The sequence below is a fragment of the Pygocentrus nattereri genome, chromosome 7, assembly GCF_015220715.1.
Source record: "Pygocentrus nattereri isolate fPygNat1 chromosome 7, fPygNat1.pri, whole genome shotgun sequence".
In the NCBI taxonomy this organism is placed as follows: Eukaryota; Metazoa; Chordata; class Actinopteri; order Characiformes; family Serrasalmidae; genus Pygocentrus; species Pygocentrus nattereri.
In genome coordinates this window covers 8,779,912-8,793,275 of record NC_051217.1, presented here as the reverse complement: position 1 = coordinate 8,793,275, position 13,364 = coordinate 8,779,912, and the positions used below count along the sequence as shown (strand labels likewise).

At 39.8% G+C, this 13,364-nt stretch overlaps 1 protein-coding gene and 1 long non-coding RNA gene across 9 annotated transcripts in view; both read right to left on the bottom strand.

Annotated features, from left to right (window-relative positions):
- Positions 1 to 702: 702 nt before the first annotated feature.
- LOC108424463 lies at positions 703 to 7,135 on the bottom strand. 5 transcript variants are annotated; one of them, XR_001857629.1, is made up of 8 exons: positions 7,056 to 7,135; positions 6,497 to 6,564; positions 4,675 to 4,799; positions 3,847 to 4,056; positions 3,288 to 3,427; positions 3,054 to 3,200; positions 1,192 to 1,307; positions 703 to 825 (listed from the first exon to the last, which is right to left on the bottom strand). It is a non-coding gene; the product is annotated as an uncharacterized LOC108424463 (long non-coding RNA). The 5 variants fall into 5 exon arrangements; XR_001857627.1 differs by having other exon boundaries at positions 708 to 825; positions 3,324 to 3,403; XR_001857623.2 differs by having other exon boundaries at positions 710 to 825; positions 3,288 to 3,403.
- A 1,029-nt stretch (positions 7,136 to 8,164) lies between these two features.
- The window catches only part of sema3d (sema domain, immunoglobulin domain (Ig), short basic domain, secreted, (semaphorin) 3D), a 52,253-nt gene continuing 47,053 nt past the window's right edge, over positions 8,165 to 13,364 (bottom strand). For all 4 annotated transcript variants that reach the window (XM_017724999.1, XM_017725072.1, XM_017725148.1 and 1 more), the window contains one exon: positions 8,165 to 9,746. In XM_017724999.1, coding sequence (XP_017580488.1) covers positions 9,345 to 9,746 — 402 coding nt within the window. In that variant the 3' untranslated portion in view covers positions 8,165 to 9,344. The remainder of the gene's footprint in view (positions 9,747 to 13,364) is intronic.

Sequence of the window (13,364 nt, the reverse complement as noted above, 5' to 3'; positions counted from 1 at the left end):
GATTTCACTAACACATATGAATGTGTCCCAAACCAGAATTGAAAATATCAGATTCAATGCGTTTTTGATGTTTGCGCTGCCACACGGATGACACGTGTCACGCATGAAGAAAAATACCATATTTGGGCCAAATTTGCCTGCTGTGTGAATCAAGTCTAAGTAACTTATTCACTCGTTCATGTTTAGGTGAATCTACACAAGGGGGAGTTAGGACTCATACGTCTTATGGTTCTTCGTAAGACCAGAGACCCCATAACAAGCAGCATTAGCTTAAGCCAAGACATTTACTTTTTTTTTTTTTAGCCTGATAAATTCCTTGAACATAACAGATATTAAAGAGAATGCATTTGAAGTTGTCCTTTCAGAGTTCTGCCATTTTGATTTATTTTATTCATGAAATTGTTCACCAAAAATATCCTCACTTTAATTTTTGCCTCTATTTTTGGAGCACAGCCTTAGTGGCTGTGACATGGCAGACATCCCTCAAGAAGAAGGGCTAATTCCATGCCAATGGTTATAAAAATTTTAGAATAAAACATTATGCACTCGTTTTGGCCAAATGTATTGTAACCTGCAGTTCACTTCTTCACTCTTGGATACAGAACTGAACTGTAAACTTTAAAAATGCAGATTACAATAAATCAAGCTTTTCTGGGGTTGAAAGGGAGTATTTTTAGATTTGAAAAACAGCCCATAAATTTTACATTTGGCCAAAATGAGTGCATACTTAAGTGAACAGAATTCTAATGAATGATTTCTTTTTTTTGTTTTTATTTTTATACAATAAATTCTGAGATGGAGGCAGATGATCCGCTGTGGCAACCCCTAAAGGGAGCAGACGAAAGAAGAAGACATTCTGAGACGAAAAGTAACAGAATAGCTTTACAATAAAAATACAAAGTAATCATATTCCATTACAGAAAAACTACTTAACAGATACACTATAAAAACAGGGAGAAACAAAAGCTCTCTCAATGATTTTCTTGCCTGTGGTTATCTCCACAACTTCACTCTGTAAGTAGCCATGGTTTTATCTGATTATGACAACAATGCTTATTTCCACTCATTTTACTGAAAGAGCCTTTAACCTGTTAGCTTTCTGCAATTGTACTATCCCCAAAGCTGATCTGGTCAGCCAGGATTGACTTAACTCATTTACAGATACACTAACATGTTATCTAATATTCTTACCTAGAACTGTTTAGCTGCCAACATGTGACATGATGCATTCACAGCACCCTGCTATTGTGGGTTTCTTCTCTTTCAATCAGACATGCAAAAGCAACTTGAGCGATAATAGCTCCACTCTGCAGACATTTTAAATAAATAAAAGGGGTTATGAATAAGAGCAGATTTTTCAATAACAGCTTTTGAGTTTAACTTCAATTGCACAAAATTCAAAAAACAAACTCATTTAGACTGTTTCTTTAGGTTGGCATGAGTGTAGATGTGTCCTATCACTCTTGTTTAAATCTTCAAGATAGCATGTTTCATATGACACAGACTATAAACTAATTAGATAAAACACTTGAAGACACACATGCATATGGATAAACACCCAACAAAGTGCATAAGCTGGTGAAATATCAGACTTGCGACATGTAGACTTGGCGCCTAGATAGATAAGCATGGACTGGGCTTGACTGAATGTATGACGTGTACATGACAATGCTCAGAACGGAATACACCAACATCTGAACAGACATTAGACACACTTCATGCTTGAAAGATCAGCAGCATGTCACACACACAGAGCGACACTGTCTGATGACCAATATATATAATTTTTTGTTTACATGTAAACATGTAAAATGCACTTAAATTCTATTTGCATTGTCTATTGGCCAGATAATATTTGCTGCTTCAGCAATCAGCCAACAAATTCAACAAACAGCAGTAGCACTTTATAATGCTCTAGAAAGACTGCATGACATGTTCCCTGGACATTGTCAGACTGAAATGGCGGCTTCTGTTGTTTAAATGTTGATTGCACTAACGCAAAATGAAAAGGCAGAAGGCTTCATAGCTAAAAAATATATACTTAACGTCTGCTATGCATGTGTCTTAATGATCACATAACTTGTATAATCTTCTTTGAAACCAGTAAATTAACAGTACACTAAGCAAATGATCTGCCACTGGTAGCAAAAAGCTGTCAGAATTTCATGCCTCTTAGTGAAGGCAAAAATGTTTGCAGTGCACAATAACAATCTTGATGCTGTATTTTTGTCTACATGTTTGCCTTTGTCTGTTGTAATCAATATCCAGCAATGTGCAAAAGTCTGACATACCAAAATAACTGTAATAGGGCTTGCAATATCCACACAAAGATGAATAGTTCAACCACATCTCAAAGGCATTTATTTGAAAATTGCTTTGCTTTCTTTCCACATTACACAAATTCTGAAGACTCTTGTGACTTCTTTCTTTTCTGTTATTTTCATTGCTCTTTATCAATGTTTTGGTGTCTAGTTTATTCTTTCTATGCAGGCTTTGTGAACCATCTTGCTTCCATTTCTATTTTTATTCTTTTCTCATCTCACCCTTTAAAATACACGTTTTGCTTTTCTTTTGCTTTCTTCTCACTCCTGTAAAGCAGGGAGCTTTCTGAAAAACAGTGAAGACAGATGAGCCAAAGGATTTTAAAGTGTTTTGTTCTTTTTTGTGTATTCTGTATTCTTTACTTTCTTCCTTATAAATAAATTATAAAATGAAGAGAGAGCATGAATTTTAGACAAGAAATGAATCCCACTACATTATGTTTTGCAGCCTATAGGTTTATGGATTCTTAACTCGGGCTTCTGCCCTTGGTTGCCCTGGATTCAAAAATTAGTGATGAATCAAGGGCATGTTCCTCTACCTGTACTTCTTATTCATTCCTTTCTTTTTTCTTCAGTGGTAATTTGTTCTGAACAATAAATAAACAATGCGCCTTCAAAAGCTCTCAAACGCACAGCCTGAAATATTAATTAGATTTGCTTACAGAAAGAAAGAACGAGAGAGAACCACTTGCAGTTTAGGAACAGGTAAATATTTCATAGATCATTTCTAACCTTGTGAAGACATTTAATTGAGTCGAGGAAAATTTAGCGTGCAGCAGTTCAGAAGCACATCCATTTCACAAGGTGGACGGGTGTATAATTACCCGGAAGAGTCAGGCAGCACTCACTTCTGCAGGAACTGGCACATGCACCGCAGGCCTGCAGTAAAGAATGCATGAATTCACTGAAGCAAGTCTGCTGCAGCAGTGAATCACACTAGACACCACTAGACTGTTATTCACTGACCATTCACCCAGAAATAGCCTTCTGCTGTAGACTCACTTGTACCGCCACTGCAGGAGGACCTGATAATGCTTAACTGAGTGTATTTGTCTGTGCGGTCACATTCAAAGCCTGTTAATCTGAAAGACAGAGAGCCAATGGGACTAGAGATGACAGAGACTGTCAGTCAGCACAGCACTGGCAGAACAAAGCACATTAACAGTAATGACTTCATTAACTCAGGAACTGATGAAAGGACATTGGGATGCCACACATAAAAGAATGACAGGTAATCATAACAGTATCAGCATCACAACTCTTGCTCAAAGAAATTTCCAACCAGCTGAGTAAACAGGGTTTCTGAACTCCCCAACCAAACACATGACACAGCCTGATGGCCTTACTGGCCAAGTCAGTTTACTCACTGCCCAAACAGACCCCATTAGCAAGCACACTCATCCCTCCAGACTGCACCCAACTGGGCCTAATCAATCCTGCTGTAATATCCCGGTCCTATCAGCTAGTGCACTCTTTCACTCTTTGTATTCTACAGTACTCATAAGACTGAAGAGCTCTGACTTACACACAGTGGAGTATGACGCGAAGGGAAAGATGTGAATATCTGCTTTGACCACTGTGGGTGGTACAGGAAGAGGAAGCAGTTCCACAGAAGACTCAGCATTGATAGATGAGATTTCCCATCAGTCTAAAACCAGATATTTCCTCCAGCAGCCCCATGTGGTCTTCATGGCAATCCCCTCACTTGGCCTCACCCACAGAAGTCCTACTAAGTCTAAATGTAACAGTTGAGAAGTACATTCAATTTCAGATTCAATTACATACATTTCAAAAGATTCAATTACACATGACTCTTTAGAACAGGACTTGATTATCTTTGATTATCTTTGGACTGATTAAGAATCATTTTTAAGTAATGTTGGATGTAGAAATTGTCTACATCAAGGTTTTTAAGGGGGAAAGGGGGTATTTTTATATTTAAAAAAAGCCCACAAACTTAACATTTGGCCAAAAATCAGTGCACACTTAAGTACAGAATTCTAAATCTAAAAAATAGTTTTTATTGTTCTATGACAAAGTCTGAGATGGAAAGTAAAAGAATGGTTTTATAACAGGAATACACACAAAGTAATGGTATTCCATTAGAGAAAAATGACAATTTGCTTACAGATAGATTCTAAAAACAGGGTGATTACTTTAACACCACTCCTACATAGCTCACTTTGTGATTTTCTTGCCTGTGGTTATCACCACAACTTCATTCAGTAAGTAGCCATGGTTTTATCTGATTATCACTATGACGATGCAAATTTTCACAAAATTAAAGAGGATTTGACCTGTCTATCCCCAGAACTGATCTGGTCAACCCACATCTACTTGTTAAACCACTTACCTTGAATAGTTTTGCTACCAATATGTGACATGAAAAGCGACTTGATTGCTAATAGCTCCCCTTTGTGGAAATCTTTAGGCATAGGCACTTTAGGCATATAGGTCGTTCCTAGAAAAGAATGCCATCTGAGGAAAGCACACATTCCATGTCTTGTATTAGAATCAGAAATTTGTTAACAAGTGAGTACACGTATATATACACACACACACATACATATAAAAATTGTCCCTAGGTGTGAGTGTCTGTCTGTCTGCCCTGCGATGGATTGGCGACCTGTCCAGGGTGTATACTGCCTTCTGCCCGTGTGTGTACATACATACATACATACATACATACAGAGCTCAAAAAAATAAAGGGAACACTCAAATAACACATCCTAGATCTGAATGAATGAAATATTCTCATTGAATACTTTGTTCTGTACAAAGCTGAATGTGCTGACAACAAAAATCATCAATGGCAATCAAATTTATTAACCAATGGAGGCTTTGGAGTCACACACAAAATTAAAGTGGAAAAACACACTACAGGCTGACCCAACTTTGATGTGATGTCCTTAAAACAAGTCAAAATGAGGATCAGTATTGTGTGCCTGTATGACCTCCCTACAATGCCTGGGCATGCTCCTGATGAGGTGGCGGATGGTCTCCTGAGGGATCTCCTCCCAGACCTGGACTAAAGCATCCGCCAACTCCTGGACAGTCTGTGGTGCAACGTGGCATTTGTGGATGGAGCGAGACATGATGTCCCAGATGCTCAATCGGATTCAGGTCTGGGGAACGGCCTCCAAAGAAATGCCACCCCACACCATTACTGACCCACTGCCAAACCGGTCATGCTGAAGGATATTGCAGGCAGCAGATCGCTCTCCACAGCGTCTCCAGACTCTGTCACATGTGCTCAGTGTGAACCTGCTTTCATCTGTGAAGAGCACAGGGCACCAGTGGCGAATTTGCCAATCCTGGTGTTCTCTGGCAAACGCCAAGCGTCCTGCACGGTGTTGGGCTGTGAGCACAACCCCCATCTGTGGACGTCGGGCCCTCATACCATCCTCATGGAGTCGGTTTCTAACCGTTTGTGCAGACACATGCACATTTGTGGCCTGCTGGAGGTCATTTTGCAGGGCCCTGTTCCTCCTTGTACAAAGGCAGAGGTAGCAGTCCTGCTGCTGGGTTGTTGCCCTCCTACGGCCTCCTCCACGTCTCCTGATATACTGGCCGGTGTGGGTTGTAGAGTCCATCTCATGCTACCACGAGTGTGAAAACACCACCAACATTCAAAAGTGACCAGAACATCAGCCAGAAAGCAGAAAGGTCCTGAGAAGTGGTCTGTGGTCCCCACCTGCAGAACCACTCCTTCATTGAGTGTGTCTTGCTAATTGCCAATAATTTCCACCTGTTGTCTGTTCCATTTGCACAACAGCAACTGAAATTGTCAATCAGTGTTGCTTCCTAAGTGGACAGTTTGATTTCACAGAAGTTTGATTTACTTGGAGTTATATTGTGTTGTTTAAGTGTTCCCTTTATTTTTTTGAGCAGTGTATTAACAAGTCAAGACTGTTATGTAACAGTTTAGGATTTTGGAATTGGCCCATTTTACTGTCCTCTTTCGATTTCCATTTGACTTTTGGAGACAAAAGTGTTGGAGGTTCAGGGTGGGTCAGTTCTTTTTGTTCACTTATGTAAAATTCAGTTTCCATTATATCTTAAACTGCATGTAAGACTGGTAGGTCATTGCAAGGGATCAGTTACATATTCCAATAATGGTGCTACAACGAAAACTGTGCTGCTTGTGAAAGTTTACAGCAGTTCAACTCGCTCACCTCGTTTGTCCGTCTCTCACTCATTTCTCTCCATGCTCCTATCTCTGCCTCCGCTCTCCTTCTGACTACTAAAAAAGGGAGAACGACTTTGACGCGTGCATTTTTATGTATAGAGCCCACGGTCTTAAACAGCACAGACTTATTTGGGAACTATACTCATGAAACAGGCACCATTACAAACTCAGACCCGGCGAGAAAACGGGAACCTGCTGTTTAACGGCGTAGCAGCGCAACGTTGACCATTAGGCTTAACACCTGTACGTTTAACGAGAGAGAGAGAGAGAGAGAGAGAGAGAGAGAGAGAGAGAGAGAGAGAGAGAGAGAGAGAGAGAGAGAGAGAGAGAGAGAGAGAGAACGAACGAACGAACGAACATACATGGCTTAAAGTAGCAAGCTAACGTTACCTGTGACGGCTGTTTTATGCTTCAAATAGCTAGAACATTCCGTGCCTTGGTAAATTTATCCAAAATGGCATAGGCTACTAAAATGAACTCGAAAACTTAACAGGAACTTTTGGGAATTGTAGCATTTTAAGCACTTTAACCAGTCAGTTTCTCACCTTCTGTGTCTTAGTCCTCCGGTCCTCAAGGAGCCTGAACCAATTACTAATCAGGAACCAATCAGAGGCGTCGTGCATCGTTTTGCATTTTTATGATGTCATCACGTATACGTCGCACAGGAAGTATTGTACAGTATTTTACAGAAATATAAAATATATTTTTATACAAACTATGAAGGTATTTTCATCAAACCTATCAAATACAAATAACCAAGTCCTTTTTTTGGATTTGACATATTTTAAATATTCTATATAATTATAAATCCGGCCCGTCCCTGCGACCCGTCCCACGAAGTGGACAGAGAAGACGTCACTGAAAGGTCACATGCAATGAACTGTTGAACTGAGGTTAAAAGGTAGCTTTTGATAGCTCCACTTAGCTCTGAAACATGTAGATTTGAGAAAGATTTTTCTCTCATCTTTATTTCAATATAAGGCAAGTAAGACAAGTAATCAGACTACATTACTTTATAAGAGCCATTGTTTGCATTAGGTTTCAGATGACCTTTTATTAACAGGCAATCTGAACTGGAATACAATTTTATAGCTCGATATTTTCCTAAAGTTGACCCCTTCTGTTAGGGCACCAGAAGCACCACTTGTTGAGAGAGGAGATTGTGAAATCCGGGTGTGAACACTGACCTTGAACACAGTCTCACGATATTCACTGTTCCAGGCTGGAGGGTGATGTGAGGTCACGCTCTGTGGACTGACGGAAAGAGTGAAAGTTGAGGAGTTCAACCTCTCTCTAATCTTATCTCAGACTGCTTGACCTCTCTTCCAGCTGCCCAGACTTACTGTCGATAGTGATGTTTCTCAAAACAATCAGAAGGGATGGAGAGCATGACTTCAGTTTATGATTACAGTCATGGGATGGCGGATAAGACTGTGTTTGTGTGTTTATGTGCTTCAGTGCTGAAGTGAGATTATGAGTTTTGTACTGCATGTGCTGAATATCTCTGCTTTAGTCTGTAAAACAGCTTAACTCTTGGTTTTAGGTAGCAGTAATTCCAATGCATTCCACTGCATCATTATCATTCCAATTGAAAAGTCTAGGTCAAAATTACAGGTTGATCCACACACATTGTACAAATGCCTGGACACAGAGCTGTAGAAGAGAGAGTTTATTTAAACTCTGTCATAACCTTAAATAAGTTCATATGCCATAAACAAACTAGCTATAAAAACATGATGGCAATATACAAAAATATCACATTCATTCTACCTAACGTAAATGTACGGTTATCAACACAGTCCTCAAAAGATTTATATGTTAAAAGTACTACAGCATGCACAATCTCCTGTACAAAATATATATTTACAGTCATTCAACATGAATGCATTTTCATTACTTGTTATAATAAAGAACTGTGAATGAGCAACGTCTTGCTTCTGGACATGTAGTGTGAAGGTTTTAGACCAAAAAGAAAAGCTCCTCCTTTTCAGAAAATGTAATAAATGCATGCGCAATATAAGCCATTTTGGTCTGAAAGTGGAACCTATTCAGCAGTTCAGAGGCTGGTGCTTTTGCAGGTGGATATGGCCATTTTCATGCTATAGTGTGTTTTGATTCTGCGTGAAAGGTTATAGTATGGAGATGCTGATTAACTTAAGTTCTGGATACTAATAACCAGAACATTGGTCCAATGGCAGCGGTGTCCAGTTAGGCACTTAAAGGCCACTATCCAGCAGACAACTTGGTGATTTCCCTGGTCAAACACACCTATGTGTTCAGATGCAACTATCGAAGGGTTGGTTCTATCGCTGGGAGCTAGATCCAGCTATCCATGGCCGAGAGTCCAAGATAGCATTATTGGCCTCGCTCTGGGTGGGTAGGGTGGCCCTTCATTACTCAGTGACAATGAAAACCAATGTTGGTGTCTGTTAGCAGTTAGTGTTCTCCTCTAAGTTTGTCGAGCTGTTCAATGATGTTGCGTTAGCAGAAATTTGAAAAGATGTGGTGGAGCTTCACACATGGACTTGTCTTTACCCAACATCATGATAGCACTGCGTGATGTGAGGGAGACCTACCTAGTGTGTGGAATTAGACATGACTAAATAGATGAGAAAACTGTGCTAAAAATGAATAAATAACGGAGATGAATCTGGTATGTTTTGGCAGGAAAATCAACAAACCATTGCTCTAAAGAGCTTGAGATGGTCACCCTTGACCAGAAGAGATCTGTATTTCCACTTTATGTGCTGGAAAAAGGTTTGGCTTAGGACATAGTGAGTCCAAAACCAGTGCTGTTTATGGGTATCTTTACACCTCTCTCCTCTTGAATCCTCTCAGATGGACGCCCCCTGGTGGTGTCGTCTGTTCCTGTTCTTGCGCAGCTCTTGGATGTGTTTCCACTTGCCTTTCTGCCTCTGTTTCTTCTCTCTGTGCCACAGCGTATCACAGTACTCATCAAGAGAGGGTGCACTCAGCACACGCAGGTAGTCCTTATAGCGTTGCCGAGACTCTGATGCCATGACGGCCACAACCGTGGGGTTCTCAAGAGGCCCTCTAGAGTCCACCTGCTGTCCGTGGAGCTGCCCTCGCTCCAGCACTCTTAGAGAGAGGTTTAGCAGAGTGCGGGTGAAGCTGTGCTCCTGTGATGTACAAAAATATGAGCCAGCATCACTGCGCAGCAGCCAGCGAATGAGCAGCCCCCGCTCTGTCACCAACACACGCTCATCCGGCTTGATCTGAAACAGACATGTACACATATACATAATATAACAAGTAATCTTTGGATGATTTTGACTAAAGCTACTAAGATTTACTTCCTGATAGTATTGTAAATTGTATCAATATGTCAAAAGGTCAAAATATTAATACTAATTAATATTAATTATACTACGAAAACCTAATCAAATTATATTAAAATTTGAGATTTCATGGAATTCTGAATTTCCTAAACAATCTTGATCTGACTGAAATGTCACCCCTGCTTCATGACCATCACTTTTAAAAACCACAAACAACTTCTAATTTGTTGTTTTCTAAACCTGTTTCAAGTTATTGAACCCTGGGAAAAAGCACTTTCTCATTCAGTGCAGTCCATAATTAGGCACAACCTCCAACTCCAAATGGAGAATTCACGTGTCACCTGTGGAGCTCCTGCCCATAAATCATTCTGATCAACCTGTGCACAGCCATGGCAAGGGCAGCAGCATGCAGCATGGTTCCACACACAGGTCAAAGGTCACTCCATCACCTCTCGGCTCAGCTTCCTGCTGACCTCTCATTACTGCATTTGATTGGTCATTAGAGTCATATTAGACAAATCAGACAACCTAACCTTGTATTAATGACGTTTGGGAAAGAGACTGTGTATGTATGTGAATGTGTGTGAGAGAGAGGTCACCTGCGATTGATCTTGAATTCCCCAACATGTGTGTCAAGAGCAATTAGTAGACCTGATGAATATCCAAAGTAGGAAATGGGTAAAATTTTACTCTCCATCCAAACTCTTGAGATTGCATATCTGATTTAAAAATACAGAATTTTCTTAATTCTGAAAGCCTATTTACAGTTGCTAAACTATGATTGGACATTGTCTTTGTGGGAAATCTTGCAGAAATTAGTGGCGTTACAAATTAGGTTTTACTCTTCAGTCCATGCAGTACATATTTGGAAACTAAGATTCAAACTCAGCCCATTCTGAATTAGTTGTTTTTATCATGCCACTACAGCAAATATATTTACATAAATCCATCTCTTTAACCCACCCATTATCACTGAAGTGTGCACGGGAGTGTTTCAACCTAGACTGCTTTTTGAACAAGATAATACAAGTTGCAAAGTTATTACTGCACATTCAGTATTTATGGGATTTGCATTATTTTTATTTGATTTATCTTCGAAAATGCACCATATTATTTTCTGATATTACAGAATATGTAGTTTTTACTTCACAGTTTCTTGCAGTAAGTCATAAGATAAAAAGTAAGATATTTTACTGTGAAATGCAGTGACATAAAAGTTAAGGTGTCAGAAAATGAAAACACTTTACAGATGCTTTACTGTGCAGCACTGTTCCTAGGTGACCTCTACAGTCAGCTCATTTTGAGGTGGTGGGGTTAGAGTTGAGGAGGCTGATGTGAAGATGCAGTATGTACCAGTGAAAAAGAGGTGGTGACACGGTCAATCAGACGACTGTCCACCACATACTAATGACCCTCTCTTTCCTGTCGCTCCACCTATAGCCCAGTTTCCTTTATCTGCATACAGGCTCTCTCGCTCTCTCTCGCTCTCTCTCACTCTCTCGTTTCTATGCCTGCCAAATCTTCTTTCATGTCATGCTGTTGTCAAGAGCTAAAACAATACAGCTGTACTCTAGAGAAATAAGGGGGCTTCAAAGCATACCTATCCCCTTTTAAACAAGCGTGCGCTCACACACACACATGCACACACACAAGTTCACACTCTGTTAGCTTTTACAATTGCCATTGGAAGAATCCTTTGCTTAAAGGGGAAATGATAGCGTTCAGCAATGTTTGATTATGAATATAAGAAACTGAAACTTTACAAAACGTCATCATCATAAGAAAAGTGAAATTGAAAAATTAAATTTCCCTCACTTTTCATAAATAAAAAAGTTTGATGTAGTATCTAAACACTAAAGTTTGAAAAAGTACCTTACTCTACACAGTTTATATAGTCTATAATGGAAACTAAGTGTTTTTTTTAATAAGGCATAATACAGGACAGCCAATCAGAGCATAGCTCATTTACATTTACATTTTCTTAAAGGCACAGTAACAAAAATGGCCTGTGTAATTCTAAAACAGGGGCTCCCAGTTCTAGTCCAGGTGACCTCACTCATTTTTTTTGTTTTCTGTACACCGCATATGAGACCCCACCCACAAGGAGTTTGTTAATTAGTTGGATCAGGCGCCTTGGATGAGCCAAAGCACAAAAATGTGCACTGTGGGGTGGGCCCAAAACTGGTATTGGGAACCACTGTCCTCAGGGGATAACAAGAGGTTGGATAATGGTCATGTAAAAATGAAGTATGACTGTTCTGGCACATAAAGTCACACAAACATTCTAAATGGGCTGTAAGGGAAAAATAAAATGTAGGATATGGGTCCTTTGAACATTGTCCACACCTGTGACGTCTGTGACTGAAACACCAAGGCGTTTAGGCAAGATGAGACGTGTGTGTCATGGTGATGTCACGGTCTTTGTGTATGAGTGTGTGTCCATATGTGCAATAATTTGCCTAGCTGAGGGTAAAGCTGTGTGTTAGCTGTATATCATGCTCTGTATCTGCTGTCGAAGGTTTTATAATGCCCTGTTTACAGCATAAGGTTTGTTCTATAAAAGCAGATCTCAGTCAGGGCGTGTTAGAGTCTTTCTGAGAGCTGTGTGAAACAGTGAATGAAAGAGCAAGGTCTTCTGGTCAGGATCAGTCACACTAACTTGAACAGAGTCACAGAGCCTCCTGGGAAATCACATTTGGTTGTTAAAGTGTGGGAACAAAGAGGATGCTAAAAAGCGATAGTTAAAACTTTTCCCCAGTCCTAGTCAGCCAAGACATGTTTGGTGTCAGATATTTACTTCTTAAGTTCTGTACTAGAGGCTAATGTAGAGTTAACAAGCAATTATTGTCACATATGTTCCACCAATTAGCATGATGCATGCATATCTTCATACATTTACCCTAAAAAGCATGAAGTTATTAAGAAATCTCAAATTGGCTTGCTAATGCGGTCTCTGACATACCTCTAAGTCCTTCACTTCATCTCCGAAACATCTAAAAAATTAAATAGCACCTTCATACCAACAGACTGTTTGGAAGGCATTTCAGTGGAAAGCCTTCTCTTTAATTTAACCACAAATAAAGTGGCTAAAATTCAGTAGATGCTAGAACTTTGACTGGAACCAGGTTTTATTGTTAGAGGAGGCAGAAATAAATCTTTTTGGCAACAAACACTTGAGCTGGGTTTGATGTACAAACTGTCTGGTTGTCTTTGTTTCTCCAAAAGGCCCTAGGAACCTTATTAGGATACATGGCATCACAAACTCCATGAAGTAGAAGGAGATGTTAAATGAAAATCTGCATGCCTCTGCCAAAAAGATAAAACTGCTATCTGTAAAAATGGATAAAAGTGTGTTGTATAGCTAAAAACAGTATCTTGAAGTCTTGAGTTTTGTCTGTGCTTTTGTCCATTTACATAGATAACAGCAGAATGGTAGCCTTTTCTGCGATCATGATGACAAGACCAGTACAGGAAATGGTTACGGTGACTAAAGAATTTGAACAAGGCCACAGTCCATTTCACACACACACACACACACACACGTTTCAAAGGAGG